The 15,977-nt window shown below is 40.0% G+C and overlaps 1 protein-coding gene across 1 annotated transcript in view; it reads left to right on the top strand.

The window, feature by feature from the left end:
* Atp8a1 (ATPase phospholipid transporting 8A1) overlaps positions 1 to 15,977 on the top strand; it is a 226,131-nt gene that overhangs the window by 25,939 nt on the left and 184,215 nt on the right. Inside the window, 3 exon segments of the mRNA XM_034508945.2 lie at positions 7,426 to 7,540; positions 9,052 to 9,151; positions 9,967 to 10,065. Of these exon segments, the coding sequence (XP_034364836.1) occupies positions 7,426 to 7,540; positions 9,052 to 9,151; positions 9,967 to 10,065 (314 nt within the window).

The following is a 15,977-nucleotide window of genomic DNA, read 5'->3' as shown; positions in this document are numbered from 1 at the left end:
GCACTCCTTTATCATTTGAAAGCTAAAAGGTGGACTGGAGAGATGGCTCAGCAGTCAAGAGCACTGACTGCTCTTCCAAGGGTCTCAAGTTCAATTCCCAGCAACCACATGGGGGCTTACAACCACCTACAGTGGGATCCAATGCCCTCTTTTGGTGTGTCTGGAGACAGCTACAGTGTACTCATGTAGAATAAATACATCTTTGAAAAAAAAAAAAAGAAAGAAAAAGAAAACTAAAAGGTATGTTAATCAGCCTTCTGTTGCTGGAATAAAGTATTTGAGACAATGAGTTGAAAAGGAACAAAGGTATCTGGGCTTCTGTTTCATATTCTCCAGGACAGAGTTGCTTAGGCCCATTGCTTCAGGCCCACAGTAAAGCAGCAGGGTACCATGGCACAGAGTTCCTGGTCAAAGAAATGCTGGTAAGTTTGTGAAGAAATGCTGTCAAGAATCCATACCTTATAACAAGTGCAAAGAGAACAATGGAGAGGCCAGGAGGAGGAAGCAGGAAGAAGTGGGGAGGGAGGAAGAAGTAGGGGCAGGGAGGAGGGGGCAGGGAGGAGGAGACTGAAAGTGAAAGACAGAGGGGAAGAACAAGCCGGCTTCAAAGGTATGCACTTAGTCATCTAGCAGTTGGCCATACATGTCCTTCTAGTGTTGTCATGGAATGGCAACCAAGCCTTTGACAGAAGGCCTTAAGGGGACATTTAATATCTCAGCCACTACATTATCCACTTCAGTGTATCACTTAGTGTCCACACCAGAGTCATTTATTCTAGAAGACCGGTTTGATTCTGGTGGCTTTAAGAAGTCACAAAGCAGAACAACATTAACAGAAGCTTTAGGAAAGGAGGGTCACTGCTTGCCAGTTTGCTCTGTAAAAACTGTTGTCTAATCAGTTCCAGTACAGATAGGGAAGTACTTTCCAGGCCCCACCCCTTACTGAGGAGGGAGGAGGAAGCAATTTGTGTTGAAGGTGTGCCAGTTCCAGTGAATGGCTCCACACGCATGCATGCACTAATTGGGCTCAGTGTATTATGAGGGTCAGGGTGAAAGTGAGGGTGCGGGACATGTTGGGAGGATTATAGAGAAGAAATAAGAGGTGGATATGAACATGATCCATTTTTTGCCTGTGTGAAAGTCTCAAGAATAAAGTTGTTTTTTGTTTTGGTTTTAAGAAACTGGTCGTATCTGTAATTGTCAAGTGTCTAGCTGAGCGTCTCGGACCTGGAAATGAGCGCCTGAAAGATCTGGAACCTCCAAACTAAACTGAAGAAATGTGCGTCAGTAGTGTTGTGTGTTTGTTACACTGTTGGGCAAAGATATAAGTGATAGGTGCAAACCTAAATCCCTTTTGCAATGCAGAACTCACTGTTCAGTATGAGATTATATAATAATTATATATTATATATGTATACAATACATATGCATATACATATACAAGTATATATAATATATGTAATGTATATTTTATTTATGTATTATTATATGTTATAAACATATAAAATATATACATATGCACATATGTGTGTGTATATATATATACATATATATATATAATGTGATACTTGAAGCAGTTCAGTGATGTTGGTATAGTTGGTCATTTATGGAGTTGTTTCTTTTCATCTGTATGTCTGTACTTGACAGCCATATGATACATGTCTAGGAACCTCAAATTTGAGGAGATAACCCTTTAAGCATGGTTTTGTATATGCTTGGCCCAGGGAATGGAACTATTTGGAGTTGTGGCCTTGTTGGAGTAGGTGTGTCACTGTGGGTGTGAGCTTTAAGACCCTCATCCTAGCTTCCAGGAAGTCAGTCTTCCACTAGCAGCCTTCAGATGAAGGTGAAGAACTCTTAGCTCTGCCTGCACCATGCCTGCCTAGATGCTGCCATGCTCCCACCTTGATGATAATGGACTGACCCTCTGAACCTGTAAGCCATCCTTAATTAAATGTTTTTTTTTAATAAGGATTGCCTTGGTCATGGTGTCTGTTCACGGCAGTAAAACCCTAAGACAGCATTCATTCTCATTCTTTCTCTCTCTCTCTTTCTTCCTCACCCCTGTCTCTCTGTCTCTTCCCTCCCCCTAACATATGACAGGAACAACACCATCTACCAGGAATACATTGGTTCCTAGCCTTTGGTTTGAGTTCTATTAAAAGATTAGATGTCAGTTTGAATTTGGAGAAGGCATTTAGACAGGGCCGAGTGAGCTACCTTGGCAGCTCTGGGGGAGAGTGGTAAGCAAGAGACCTGAAGTATCATGAACCAATTGCCAGGGTCTTCAATAGACAGAAGAGTTTGTCCCTGTGAATATATCTGTCCTTATGTGGGATTAAGTGAGTTAGATTGTGTAAACCCAATGTTGTTGGATTTCTGTTGCATCCAGTCACCAGTGGCTGAGTTGCTTTTGTTCTCATGAGGCATGTAGTGACTCACTTGTCTTTTCAGATAGGCCAAATTAGGGGAATCAGCTTGGCTATGAGGTTTCTGTTAGTGTAGAAACAGTACTGTAGGATCCATGGTTCACTGGCTTATTCAACCTATGCCATTAAAAGATACTACCATCCCTTACCACCTGCCTGGGCTCCTGAGGATTACTGTGAACTCTGATGCCTTTACAGGAAGCAGGGAACCCTTTGGGGTATGTTGCTCAGTCAGCCTTTCTGCTGTTGTGACACTAGTTCCTCTAGTTCCTGTCACATTGTCCCACATCATACATTTATGAACAACTTTGGATTTATACATCTTAAAAGTTTGAAGGATCTACCTCTAAGAAAGAGATCTGTTCTCAACATATTGCTGATCTGGATTTGCTCACCTATGGGCTCATCAGACAACTGAAGGCTCCTGTGAAGCAAGGGGACCAGATGGACTCACAGTTACACTGGGGAGGTGTTACCACTCTGAGATATTGTGCTAGCCTCCCCTTCTCTGAGACTCAACATCTGAATTCACTCATCACTGCTCACATTTCAGGCATATATATATATATGTGTGTGTGTGTGTGTGTGTGTGTGTGTGTGTGTGTGTGTGTGTGTGCCAAGCGTTTTATAAGTACCTTGTTTATAAACTCTCTCATACCAATTATTCTAGGAGATAGACATACAATATTTCTGTTTTAAAAATTAGGATGCTAATGAGAGTAACCACCTAATACATCTTATTGTTTGCTGTGACATTTACCAGATATACATTCAATGGAATTTTGGTTTTAGAGTTCAATCTAGACCTTATTGGTACTAACTAGAGAAAATAGGTCCCAGAAACAGTAAATCGATGCTCCAGGGTCGATTTCTATTGACTCTATGAGTGTTGTGTGCCCTCTGTGCAATTTTATAGTAGGAAAAACTGCCAGGCATATTAGAGAGCGTGATAAAGACGCGGATTGCCTTTACCACCATCTACACTAAGAATTGAGTCAGGTACCACCCAGCTCTTTATGTGGCCTTCATGACTGATGATGGAAATTTTCTCCAGGTAAGGCTACACAGACTGGTGATCTGGGTCCAGGAAATGAGGCAGGAAGATAAGAAGCTCAGAGTCACTCTCTGAGAAACAGCAAGTTCAAGGCCAGATGACACAAGACCCTACCTTAACAACAAAACAACACAGACGCTTAAAAATCATTTGCCTGGTGTACATTGGATAGCTATCAAATTACATGAAGAGAATGTGTTCTGACCTCTAACCCAGTGTAAGGATGAGGTCAAAATATGACCCACTGCCCTCAAAGTGCTTCAAATAAGAGCTTTGATTCTTTTTTTTTATGAATATTGATTAATAGCTTACTGATATATCCAGACCTGCCATTGTCTACAATAATCTTCAATCCAATTAAAATAGTTACAAACTCTTGACTTCCATATTAGCAAAGTTCTAGGTCTTTCCCTCAGACACTGTTGTGGTCTGACCTCCCATCCCCACCCCCAGAATAACTATAGCCATCTTGCTCCATACCTTCCAGCTATTTCATGTTGTTGCTGTAACATGCCTGCCAGTCATTGACACAGAAAAACAACTTGACTCAGAACAAAGTCATGCCGATCACATATCCCATTCCATACTGTACTGTACAGCCTGAAGTTTGTTCATCTTAAGGAATTCCACAAAGCTTTACGTAGGACCCATCGAGTTGAAGGTCAATATGAACTGCTATGGCTTGGGTCAGAGCTGATCACCAGGCAGAACCTCCTGTGCCTGCACATGAGCTTGTTGTGGTTTTTTTGTGGCTGACACTGAAGAATGCTACTAATAAGCCAAAAAGTTCTCATTATACTGCTCACGCTCTGTTATCTCAATGTTCTGAAATACCCCTGTTCACCACCCATCCACCACCCCTCTTACCTCACTCACGACTACTCGGCATAAAGGTTAGCTGATAATACTTTATCTTGTTAGTCAAAATGTACTGCTGATCCCATCTTTGCCTTTTAAACTTTTGAATCTAGTTTTTCCTATAAAAAGTCTGTCGTGAGAGTAGACTAGTACCATAGTTAAGCACCCAAGTCCTTTTTGTGGTCCTGATATGACCATTATTAGGGTGTGCATTCAATAAGCCATCCCTGTCTGCCTGAGACCGATGTTTGTTTATGGAGTGACTCCTGGACCACAACAGACACCTTCATTAGAGTATCCTGCAGATGTCTGAGGTTATGAGGCCTATGCATTTCTAGAACTAACAGTCAGTAGAGGATCAGATATACCATCATATCAGGTGGTATGTGCCATCTCTGGCCTTTAGATAACTTGAGAGTTATACCTTCACATCCCTGTGGATTCTGCATGTCATTGCTAAGCTTCATGACAGTGCTCTGGGAGAGTGGAGGAGTCCCCAATAGTTCTTGCTTCCTGAGGTTCTCATTGTCTACTTTTAGTGAAAAAAATCCTTCTCTTGGTATTATATTTGGTCAGCACATCTCAGAGCTCAGTTACCCCATTTGATCAGTGCCTCTTAGATCTCAGTATCACTTTTGATTAAGTGAATCTTAGAGCTCAGTATCACTTTTGGCCAGGGCATCTCAGAGCTCTTAGAGTTCTCCGTGACCCAGCTTCAGATACATCTATCCTGCTCAGCCTTTTCTCTAACACCTGAGTTACCTACACCTAGAACTATCCAGCCCTTTCAAAGGTCCTACCCTTAGGAATATGTCAACATTCTAGACGCAGACTCTTTTAGAGCCGTTCTTTGTCTGATTTTCTTAGGACCTCTGCTAGAATCGTTTTAATTACCCAGGTTCTTGTGTAAGAAATAAAAAGATTAGATTTCAATCCCTTTGACCCAGGAGCATACCATAGGAATTCTTGAGTACAAATTTAGTTTGAAGGGGGATGGACATGTGATATGGATCCTACTTACATACCATATGAGACCCTAGTCCAAATCTCTCAGGAGGACTGATCCATCACTCCTTGGCAAAAATAACCCAGGGCCGGGCTCTCAGAAGTGCAGAACTGTACAGGAAGTCCCATGTGAAGATAGTACTAAGGAGTGTCTTTCTCATCTATCCCTACCTTCTAATATATTGAGGCAGGGTCTCCCACTTGATCTCAAAGCTTGACAATTCAGCCTGTCTAGCTTGTCAGCTGGCCCTTGGCATATTCTGTCTCCATCTCCAGCATGCTGGGATTATAGGTGCATTGGCATGGCCGCTCTGCCTTTATTTGATTTCTGGAGATCTAAACTCAGGCCTTCACCCTAGTGCAGCAAGCGCTTCACCAAATGATCCATCTCCCAATCCCCATGTGAAATTCGGATAATACAAAAGTCTGGGATTAAGCTTGTGTTGTATCTAAAATATGATATAGTAATAGACCACAACTGTGGGAAAAAAAAAAAAAAAAAAAAAAGTTTCCAAAACTGAAAAATGCATATAATCGAGCCTACCTTGCAGCTAGCTGTGACCTTCAAGACGACGATGGGGATAAAATGTAACTCAGATCCTGGAAAGCTCTTAGTGGCTTCCTGCCAGGCAGAGAATGGGCTTTAAACTGCTTTCTCAGCAGTGGAAAGTCTTCTTTGAGCTGGCCTGAGTGCTTAGTCAGCGTGATGTCTGGTCCATCCCTACCCTGCATCTTCCCTGCTCTACTGTGGAGCCCCTCAGTGAGTCTCCTACTCTCAATATCTCTGTACCCCATAGGCAAGCTTGTTGTTACCATTTGTCACTAGCTCTTGGTTGTCATTCGTATCTTTATCAGTGGGTGGAGAGGCTTCAAAACGGAGCTGCGGAGGCCACTGCTTCTGTGCCATTTGGGGTGTGTCTATTGGGCAAACATTTGTTGAGTACCTGCTGTTTGCTAACTGGTGTGGAGATGAGTAACCCACCATCTACGGCTCCAGGCAGCTCCTGTTCTGGTAAGGAGAGGCTGACTCATAACCAGAGAGTCAGAAAACCTCCTGGTAAGTGGGGTGTGTGGGAGGAGGCGCTGCACATGGCTGTGGACCCAGAGCAGCTTTGCTGGCTCTTGCAGTGTGGGACACTTCAGAAGGCCACAAGCCAGCAGGTTTTAAGGAAAAGACTAGGCACAGAAAGGAGGAAAAGGAAACAAATGGACGTCTCAGATACAATGTTTCTGTTGTCCTTCTGCTGCAGAGCAGGGTTTAGCTTAATTAGATCCCGTTAGTTTGTTTGCTTGCTTAATTTTGTTTGTGGTGCCGGGGACCAGACCTAAGGTCTTGGTAACAGCCCCTATACCCCAGTTTTCACTAGGAATTACAACGCACTTGTCTGTCTGTCTGTCTGTCTGTCTGTCTTGTTGTTGTTATTGGTTAGGTGTTTTTGTTGTTGTTATTCTTTTGTTTTGTTTGGTGTTGTCAGTCTTGCTGCAAGGAGCCAAGTGGAAACCACTGCACTGTTCTAGTGACCGTGGGGTGGCATAACAGTTTTATGATGATCTTGAGAATGAAGTTAGAAATCCTGCTTCTAACTGGAGGGAGTGGAAGAGTGTACCTAGTTGGATCATTTCAAGGATTGCCTACTTAAATTTAATATTTAAATTTTTTTTCTATTTTTGTCCAAAATGAAATAGAAATACTCAACATGTTTAAGTTTTAAAATGTATTTTAGATTACATTATTTGAGTTTTACTTAAATTATCATATAAACTAGTCTAAAAGTTTTGACTTTTGGCTATCTTCTTATGAAATGGAAGAGACCAAGTGGGGCATTTGTATTAGGAAAGATGAATAAACACTATTGTTTCTGAAGGGGATCTTTTTTACATAAATATTAAATGGCACTGCTAACAAAAATTTTATATGTACTTTATACTCTTTGTTGTAAAAGAAACCCCACCAATAAGGGGCAAGCCTGTAGCTTGTCAGAGTATCACACTGTAGGATAGATTTGAAGTGTGGGTTTGGTCTGGATAAGGGTAATAAAGGGAACACTTCTCATCCACTAAGAAGTGTGTGTCTTTCAGGTTATGAGAAGACAGATGATGTTTCAGAGAAGACCTCTCTGGCTGATCAGGAGGAAGTGAGAACCATATTCATCAACCAGCCTCAGCTGACAAAATTCTGCAACAACCATGTCAGGTAGGAAGGGCTGGGGAGGCCATGGTGGTGTGCGTGGGAAGACGACGCATGCCAGGCATGCTGGTGCACACCTTTGATCCCAGGACTCTGGAGGCAGAAGCAGCTGGATTGCTGTGAATTCAAGGGCAGCCTGGTCTACATAGTGAGTTCCAGGATAACCAGAGCTATATAGTGAAAACCTATTTCAGAGATGTAGGGAGGGAGGAAGGGAGGAAGAGAAGGGGCAGCTCTGCTTATAAGGAGCTCTCAGTTTAGTTAGGAGCATCTGCTGTTTCTCTGTTTTCTATCCGTGAAAGAAACACTGGCTATGGTGTGGCTCCTGGCAGAATGCTTTTGTCTAGCCTTTATAAAGCTCTGGGCTCAATTGCCAGCATCTCAAACAAAAAGCAAAGAAAAGGATACAAACAAAAAGTAAGACCCTGGACTTAGGTAGGAGCAGAAGGGACAAGCAGCTATACTCTAGTGATTTTGAGTAATCAAAGCTGCCCCTGGGCACTTGTCATTTTTCTAAACCTGTTCATGGAATGGTGTATTGCTTTTACATGCCAAGTTTTAACAGCTTAGAAACAATTTTTGCAACTCTATACCAAGAACTTTTTGAGGTTTGTTTTGTTTGTTTTAGCTTGAGTCGTAAAGTGTGGGTTTTGATAGCTGTGATACCATATGTATATACAATACAGCATGCTTCAAGAATGTCTTTCTTACTGCATCTCCTACAGCCTTGATTTCAACAATCAGGAAAAGATCCCACATAAGCACTAGGTTTTGAGTCGCCATTGGCCACACAAGTACCTCAGCTGCTATCCTGGTGTTTCCATAGGGTGGACTTTCCAGATTTGAGATGTACCCATTTAAAACAAATATTTGCAAAATTGTAGGTCTTCTAGTATTATCTCTGTTGAAGAGTATGGCACATGTCTTTAATCTCCTCTGTTTGGTAGCAAGAGGAAAGCCTAGATGTTTCCAATACCAGCGTATTTCATGTCTTACTGATTCTGGACAGTATAGAGTTCTCGCCTTGTTCCTAGCATGGCTGTACAGTGCAGCTTAGAACAACAGCAAAAGCTGTTTGCTGGCTTGTCTGGAAGCTGTTTGCACCATCTGGTCTTGTTTAAAGGCTGATGTTTTTCTGTTGATGTGGAAGTCCAATATCTTATCTAAAGGTGCCCTTCTTTTCGAGCTACTCCTAGTACTGTTTGGCATGATAACAGACCAGAACAGACAAAGAATGTTATGGAGAAAGCCAAGCCTATGAGATCCAGTCTTCGATGTTCATTTTGACAGTTCCTCTCTCCCTCTTTTTCATTTATGTTAACGGCTCCTCACTATGGTTTCCAAATTTAAAACTGTCCACAAATGTTGTCATCTGATTACTCCTGTGGTAGGAACAGGACTTTGAAAACATGGGTGCTGATTGTGGGAGGGACTAAGCTTTATGCTTCTTTTTATTTTTATATTTATTTATTTATTTATTTATTTATTTATTTATTTATTTATTTTTTGCTTTTTAGTACTGCAAAATACAACGTGATCACATTCCTTCCGAGATTCCTCTATTCTCAGTTCAGAAGAGCGGCTAATTCGTTCTTTCTCTTTATTGCCCTGCTCCAGGTAAAGTTCCATCTAGCCTCCAACCTCTGTGTGAAGCCAAGTGTGCAGGAAGTGGGAACTGCTTTGTTAAAACCTCCACCAGTCCCCTGAGGCTTATAGAAAGGCAGAGGTTAACTGGCCTTCCTGGGTTTCAGAGCTGCTGCTGCGTGCATACGGGGTCAGGTCTTCTGCACTCCTCCAAGTCTTTGGGTTCAGGCTTATCCAAACATTCGATACGGCCCATAAATTCTATGGCAAGAAGTGTTCATTTTAGGTGTGGAAGAGAGGAGAGACCTAAATTATCCAGCTACCTCTACTTCAGTGAACGTATCAATACTAAACAGCCCACTATAAAAATTATCACTTATAAAAATGACCACTGGAGTTAGTTGTTATAGATGATTAAAGGGAAAAAAATGCTTTAAAAAGTAGCAAATGTTTACTGTTAGCAAAAGGAGTTGAAAAATCCAGCAAAGCATAAAGAGAAGTTTAATTATGCCAGCACCAGAGGTAACTACTCTTAACATTGGGCTGTGTCCATCTCATCTTCTTTCTGGCTCCAAGCACTATTGTCTGATCTAGATAGCATAAAGAGATAATGAAATAAACATTATTTCATGATTGATTTACTCATATTAGACTGTTTGGACATTTCTACAGATCAGATATTTCTTGCATTTCTAAGACACTTTGATGGTGATATCTTTTATTATACGCTACTTTATCTTTTTATAATCCTACCCTGTATTAGCTCTATGTGCTGCGTATTTACCATGAAGCAACTTAGCGTTATGATTCTCATTGGAGTTATCTTGCCTTTTTTTTTTTTTATTCAGCAAATTCCTGATGTGTCGCCGACTGGTCGTTACACCACACTCGTTCCTCTCTTATTTATCTTAGCTGTGGCAGCTATCAAAGAGATAATAGAAGATATTGTAAGTATTTAACTTTTCATAAATAAATTGTCTCAATTACATATTACAAATATTATTTTCTTAAGGTATTTAATTTATAGTATAGACTCTTTTAAATACCCATTCAACTTAAAAATAAATAGAATTGCATTTCTTCTCCTGGTCAATTTCTAACAGGAATTCTTAGTACAATGCCCTCTTAGGTTTATCATTTATTAACAAAAGAAATTAACTTAAGTATAGAAACTGGTATGAAGAGAAAGTTACGTTTGATCATTGTTTCTAATTAGTTGAAATAATAATCTCCAAATTAAATATAAACGAGGTTTTATTTGTACTTTATTTTTAAAGTTAAATATTGTGGTTTTCACCTTATTAGATGCCTTGATTTCTTAGCATTCTATTTTAGTATTCTGCGTTTCCTTTCCACTTGTCTTGTCTTATTAAAAGAAACAGTTTGCTATTTTTAGCACTCCAAGGTAAAAAGCAGTCAGTGTCCCCTTTTGTAAAATGAACTCCCCCAAATAACCTTAGACTTTTTCTATATTATATCTATATTATATTTCTTTGCTTCTTTCCTATTGGGCCTTAAAAAGAGTCAGAGTTGGGGAGACTGAGGAAGTCTTTATCAATGTGCAGTCCCAAATTTCACAAGTAATAATATTACTTCTGCAGTGTCACTTTATTGATATTATTTAAAAGAGAAAAAAAAAACATTGAATGGGAGTGCTTGCTAGAACTGGAGTCATTGGATGCCGTATCTGTGGTCTCCAGGCTCTGAGAATCAGTAGTTGTTGAGGCTACCTAATTCTGTCCATGTGTCTAAGACACTGTAGTCTTCCTTGATTGGTGGCATCCTGCTTGGACCCACAAGCTGGAGATTGGAGGACTTCCCTTTCTCTCACTTCCATTCTTTAAGCTATGGCTGGATTTGGCAGCCCTTGGGGACTGCCACTAGTGGATATGCCTCACTATCATTGTTGTCTTTTTTCTTTGCCTTATGTACTCTTCTCTTTCTTTAACTTGATTTTTCTGGAGAACATGTAATTCATTAGGCATTGCGCTATTAGATTTGGGCTTGCGTCTTTATTTTATTTATTTATTTATTTATTTTACTTAATCTACTCAATAACATCAAGAGTTCTCCATTTAAAGCACAGAAGCTGGATCTGGAGAGATGGTGGCTCAGTGCTTTGACGATGTGTACTGCTCCAGCAGAGGTCCTGAGTTTGGTTCCAAGCACCAGTGTCAGGAAGCTCACATTCCCCTGTAACCCATTCCAGGGTATCAGATATCCTATTTTGGCCTTTGTGGGCACCCATACTCACTCACACGTCCTCACAGATACACAGTCATACACATAATTTAAAATATAAATAAGTCTTTTGAAGACACAATAGATGCTCTACTAAAAAGAATGTTTTGGAATACAAGATTTTCACAAGAAAAGTGCAAGGCAGCTGGGGCTTTAAGAGGTCATAGACATTGTCCCAGAAAGTGGTGGGATCAAAAGTCCATCCCAGGTTGTGGACTTAATCCAGAGAGTCACCAGCAATAATATAAGTGACATTTACTGTGCTGCTGAGTTCCATGTATTTGTTCCCTGTATGTTATATTTATTAGAATATATAGTAGACCTCTTAGGTATTACTGATCTCTTTCCAAGTTTCCAAATGAGAACAAGTAGTCAGAAGGCCAAAGGTGCTTGCTGGAGGTCAGCCACTGAGAGCCAGAGTGTTGGAGTTCAGTCATGGCAGTTTGGATGGAGCCTTGCATGTTAGCAGTCTTCTACGCTGCCTCCTCAATCTTCTCTCTGGTTTTATAGCAAAGCTATAATTTCTCTAGCTGTGTTATCTACACACTGTCTTTGAAAATACACAGTAAATAGAATGTATTCAAGAAGTATTTTAATAGCACATAATACAATGATTGGATATCATTAGAAAGTAATCAGACAGCTCTTAGAAAATATTGCCTTCATGTTGTGAGGCAGTAATGATTTCACTTCCTAGAGGTTTTAGTGAAACTACTGTTACTGATAGACACTGGCTATAGGGATATATAGTCAACTATACAGTTTGAGACAGTATTCCAGAGGAGAGAATAAAAGAAGTAATAGTTTAAGTAACTGGATAAAGAACTGATTATATGATGATGACTTAAAATGAGTCATACATATATTCACACATTCACTCAACAGAAACGCACAGACACTATATAGGTGCCTGTCATCATTTAGGATATAGATTAGGACACAAGGACACTGCATAGGTGCCTGTCATTGTTTTGGATACAAATTAGGATGTGTTTAAACTTTGTCGTGCTCTTAATCATATTCAGTCTGTCAGTGGCCCAATATGTGTCTATTATCTGCTTACTGAAAGATACCTGGAAACAGGCAGAGAGTACCCTTGTTCCATGTAGTCACTTGGGGATGCAAACCGAATTAAATCTCTGCTGGATAGAATGGCATGGTTCATTGTAACAGAGAAGGGCAGAGGGAATAGAGATGGCACTTCTCATGTGCTTGAGCCATTGATGGTAACAACATCTGTTTGCAGGTGTTACAACTAATGACATGTCTTTACGCTGTATTTGCATCTATAGAAGTATGGAACTAGATGTTTGTGAAGACTAACTATGTCTTCCACCTGTACCTCAGAAAAAAACACACAGCTTATAGTCTAGGCAAACTTATATTCTATATTAGCATTGTTTATACATTTTTAGAATAAAATCAAATATTTATATGTGAGATTAGTAAAGACTCATCCACTCCAGATCCTTTGCATAGATTAACATAATGTGTTGTTTTATTTCTTGTGTCAATAAAAAATATATATACAATATAAATAAATATATACAAATATATATATAAACAAATATCAACAAAACCAAACGTATACATACCTGAAATATACTTGATGGAAGTCTCTTTTAAAAACCTTTATCATAATGAATGCCAATTCTTGTGTCAAGAATCAGAATTAGAGTTGTCTATTAGTTTGGAATTTAGAACCATAAAAATAATTTCTCCTTTTTTTTTTTTTTTTTTGCCAGAAAATTGTTAAGCATTAGTAGATTTCATTCGTTGCAAAATGATTAGTTATGCAAAGTCTGTGTGGTGCAGGTACCAAATAGCAGACATAGGCTACTGAGTAGAAGTCTGACTGGAGATGACCATCTAGTAGAAGAACTAGACAATAAAGCAGTCAGCAGGCTTACTTTAGGATTAAGTGACAACTGTGATATCCTTAGGGCCTCATGGACAGCAAACAGTGAGTGAGTGAGTGTCGCCTGTCCTGGTGACATTCAAAGGTCCTTTTCACTAAAGGACAAAACATGAATGTTAGAAAAAGAGCGGATTTTTAGCTAACAAAATATATGATTCTGATAGATGGCATAAAAATGAATATATATTAGACCAACTGGTGATGTCAAGATGGTAAAAGTCTAGAAAAGAATTGGGTGAATGTTTCAAAATCAAGTTGTCAAGATTTATCACTACCCAGCACGCTGCATCCCCTACTTGTTTGGCTGATTTTCTGTCTCTAACCACTTGTCTACTCCATGAGCTCAAGGGATTTGGGCTTTTGTATTGCTGTACCCTCAGGAGTATTAATGGAGCCTGGGGGCCCAGTGAGTGTTTAGTAAATAATTAGCAAAGAGAGAGAGGGAGAGGGAGAGAGAAAGAGAGAGAGCGTGAGTGAGCTAGAGGGGGGGAAGGGTAAAAAAGTACAGGTAGCTTTGAAGTTTCTGATTTGTGAAGATGAGTCCATAAGGATTCATGGTTCCATGCCTGGGGTAAGGTAGCAAACTGCAGCATGTTTCCACTTCAAGGCTCCTTTGAAACAGAGAAGGGGACAGAAACAGAGAGATCGGGGAGTGGGAGGGTAGGTGGAGGAATTACAGAAGCCCCGGTGATAGGCTTGGTGTCAAAAAAGTTGGGCAAGCTTAGAGAAGAAAGAGCAGAGACTAAGCATTGACTAATCTCATCTCAGAAGAGCAGACCAAAGGCATGCAGAAACAATGCCTGGGAAGGAAAGGGTCTCCTGAATGAGGCGTCTGAGCCCATCACTGACCTCTCAAGGACACAGCTTTCTGTCCTTTTAAGTGGAATTTAACATAGTACTTTTGGCCTTGTCAGGGGAAGTAGCTTTAAAATATTTTCAGGATTGGATACCCTTGTGCCCTCAAATTCATAACACTGTTCATATGATATTTTATTGATGAACTTTCTATCCAAAGTAGAAAACAGTGGTCATCTCACCAGCTCCCAGGAACACTGGGTGAATTTTGATTATATGACAGTAGAATTTGAAATCAGAGAGTAACTATATCTTTGTAAATTTTTAGTTTTAGAGGGAATAATGGTATATTTATCATACAAAATGTAAATTATTTGTATTTGAAAAGTTAGAAGCTGGATCTTCTGTATTTCTAACACATTTGGGTTTTTTTTTTTGACACACTGACCTAATTTATTAGGTGGCAGAAGGTTGAAGACACGGAGACTCTGGTATAGGAATTTTTTGTAGTTGGAAACTATGTCTAAGGCCACTTTCAGTTTCGTTTCTTGTTTGATTGAATTGTTTCATTAATTAACTTTTCTCTTTATCAGTTAGAAGCTCACATAGGTGTGCATGTGGGGAGCTGTGTATCTATGCCTCCTTTTGCTGTCTAAATTTAACTTGCACTTAAAAATAATTGTTGGACCAAAACTTACTTTGGATTACTTTCAAAGTTTCTTATAATCTTTATTAAGAAAGAAACAGCAACAAAAAAAGAAATATTTGGACCTTTACAATTATATTTTTTGTTGTTAATATAAATATAGAAAGATTTAATTTTTTTTAATTTCAAATTACCTTCTAGTAAATTAGAAGCAATACTATTCCCATGATATTTCTTCACTATTACACATTTATTAGTGAGTAGTGTGCACTGAGAAAGACTTGCCATGGAGATGTAGAAGAGTCACGCTCCTCACAAGGAGATGTCAGTGCTGTTTGTCTGTTGAGTAGCTCAGTGGCTGACACTTTGATGAACAGATAGTTCATTAGTTAGTGTAGATAACTCTAACTCCATTCATCCTAGCTACTGCTGTGGCTTAGAGGTGTGCTGACTCCATACATTTCTCTTGGGAAATTTTTTTCACTACAGTTCTTGAATACCTTATTTTTCCTCAAGTGGAAAACTCAGGCACTTGTGTATATTTGTTCTCAGTTCTCACAGCGAAGTGCAGGCTTGGCCTTTCTAGGACAGGATCTTTGCAAACAAAGGGTTAGTTACACTCAACACTTTCCTGTCACGTTACACGTGTCCGCTGTGCTTTTCTGCATCTTGTAAGATTAGACAGAAGCCTCAGGATGAATGACAGAGGAGAGTGTGACCCCTAGGGTGGCCCCTGACCATGAGCGTCTTGCCTTTCTTCTGGTCTTCTGGTTATTTGTTGTTGCTGCTGCTGCTGCTGGTGGTGGTAGTAGTGGTGGTGGTGGTGGTGGTGGTGGTGGTGGTGGTGGTGGTGGTGGTGTGTGTGTGTGTGTGTGTGTGTGTGTGTGTGTGTTTGTTTTGTTTTAACTCATCTAACATCTTTGTTTATGTAACTCTTCAAACTCACCTGTCTCAACTTAGACAAATCACCTGCTCACTCTTTACCTGTGGGTGTTCTGGGAATGAAGAGGATTGGAGTCTATTCCTCGGTGGCTCCTAGTTGAACTAGGTGGCGCTCTGAACACCGCAGAGAAGAGACTGTACTAAAAGTGGTAGATGAACTTGTTTCTAGTTGTCCACAGACATCAGCGCACCTTCAAGTTATGAGGGACGTACTCAGCTTAGTCAGATAATGAGTTTCACAAAAAGCTGAAAGTACTTTAATCCCATTATTAAGTGGTAGTTATTATACATAATTCTCTTGGGCAATCTAAGTGAGT

The sequence above is a fragment of the Arvicanthis niloticus genome, chromosome 7, assembly GCF_011762505.2.
Source record: "Arvicanthis niloticus isolate mArvNil1 chromosome 7, mArvNil1.pat.X, whole genome shotgun sequence".
In the NCBI taxonomy this organism is placed as follows: Eukaryota; Metazoa; Chordata; class Mammalia; order Rodentia; family Muridae; genus Arvicanthis; species Arvicanthis niloticus.
This window is presented reverse-complemented; position numbering and strand designations above follow the sequence as displayed.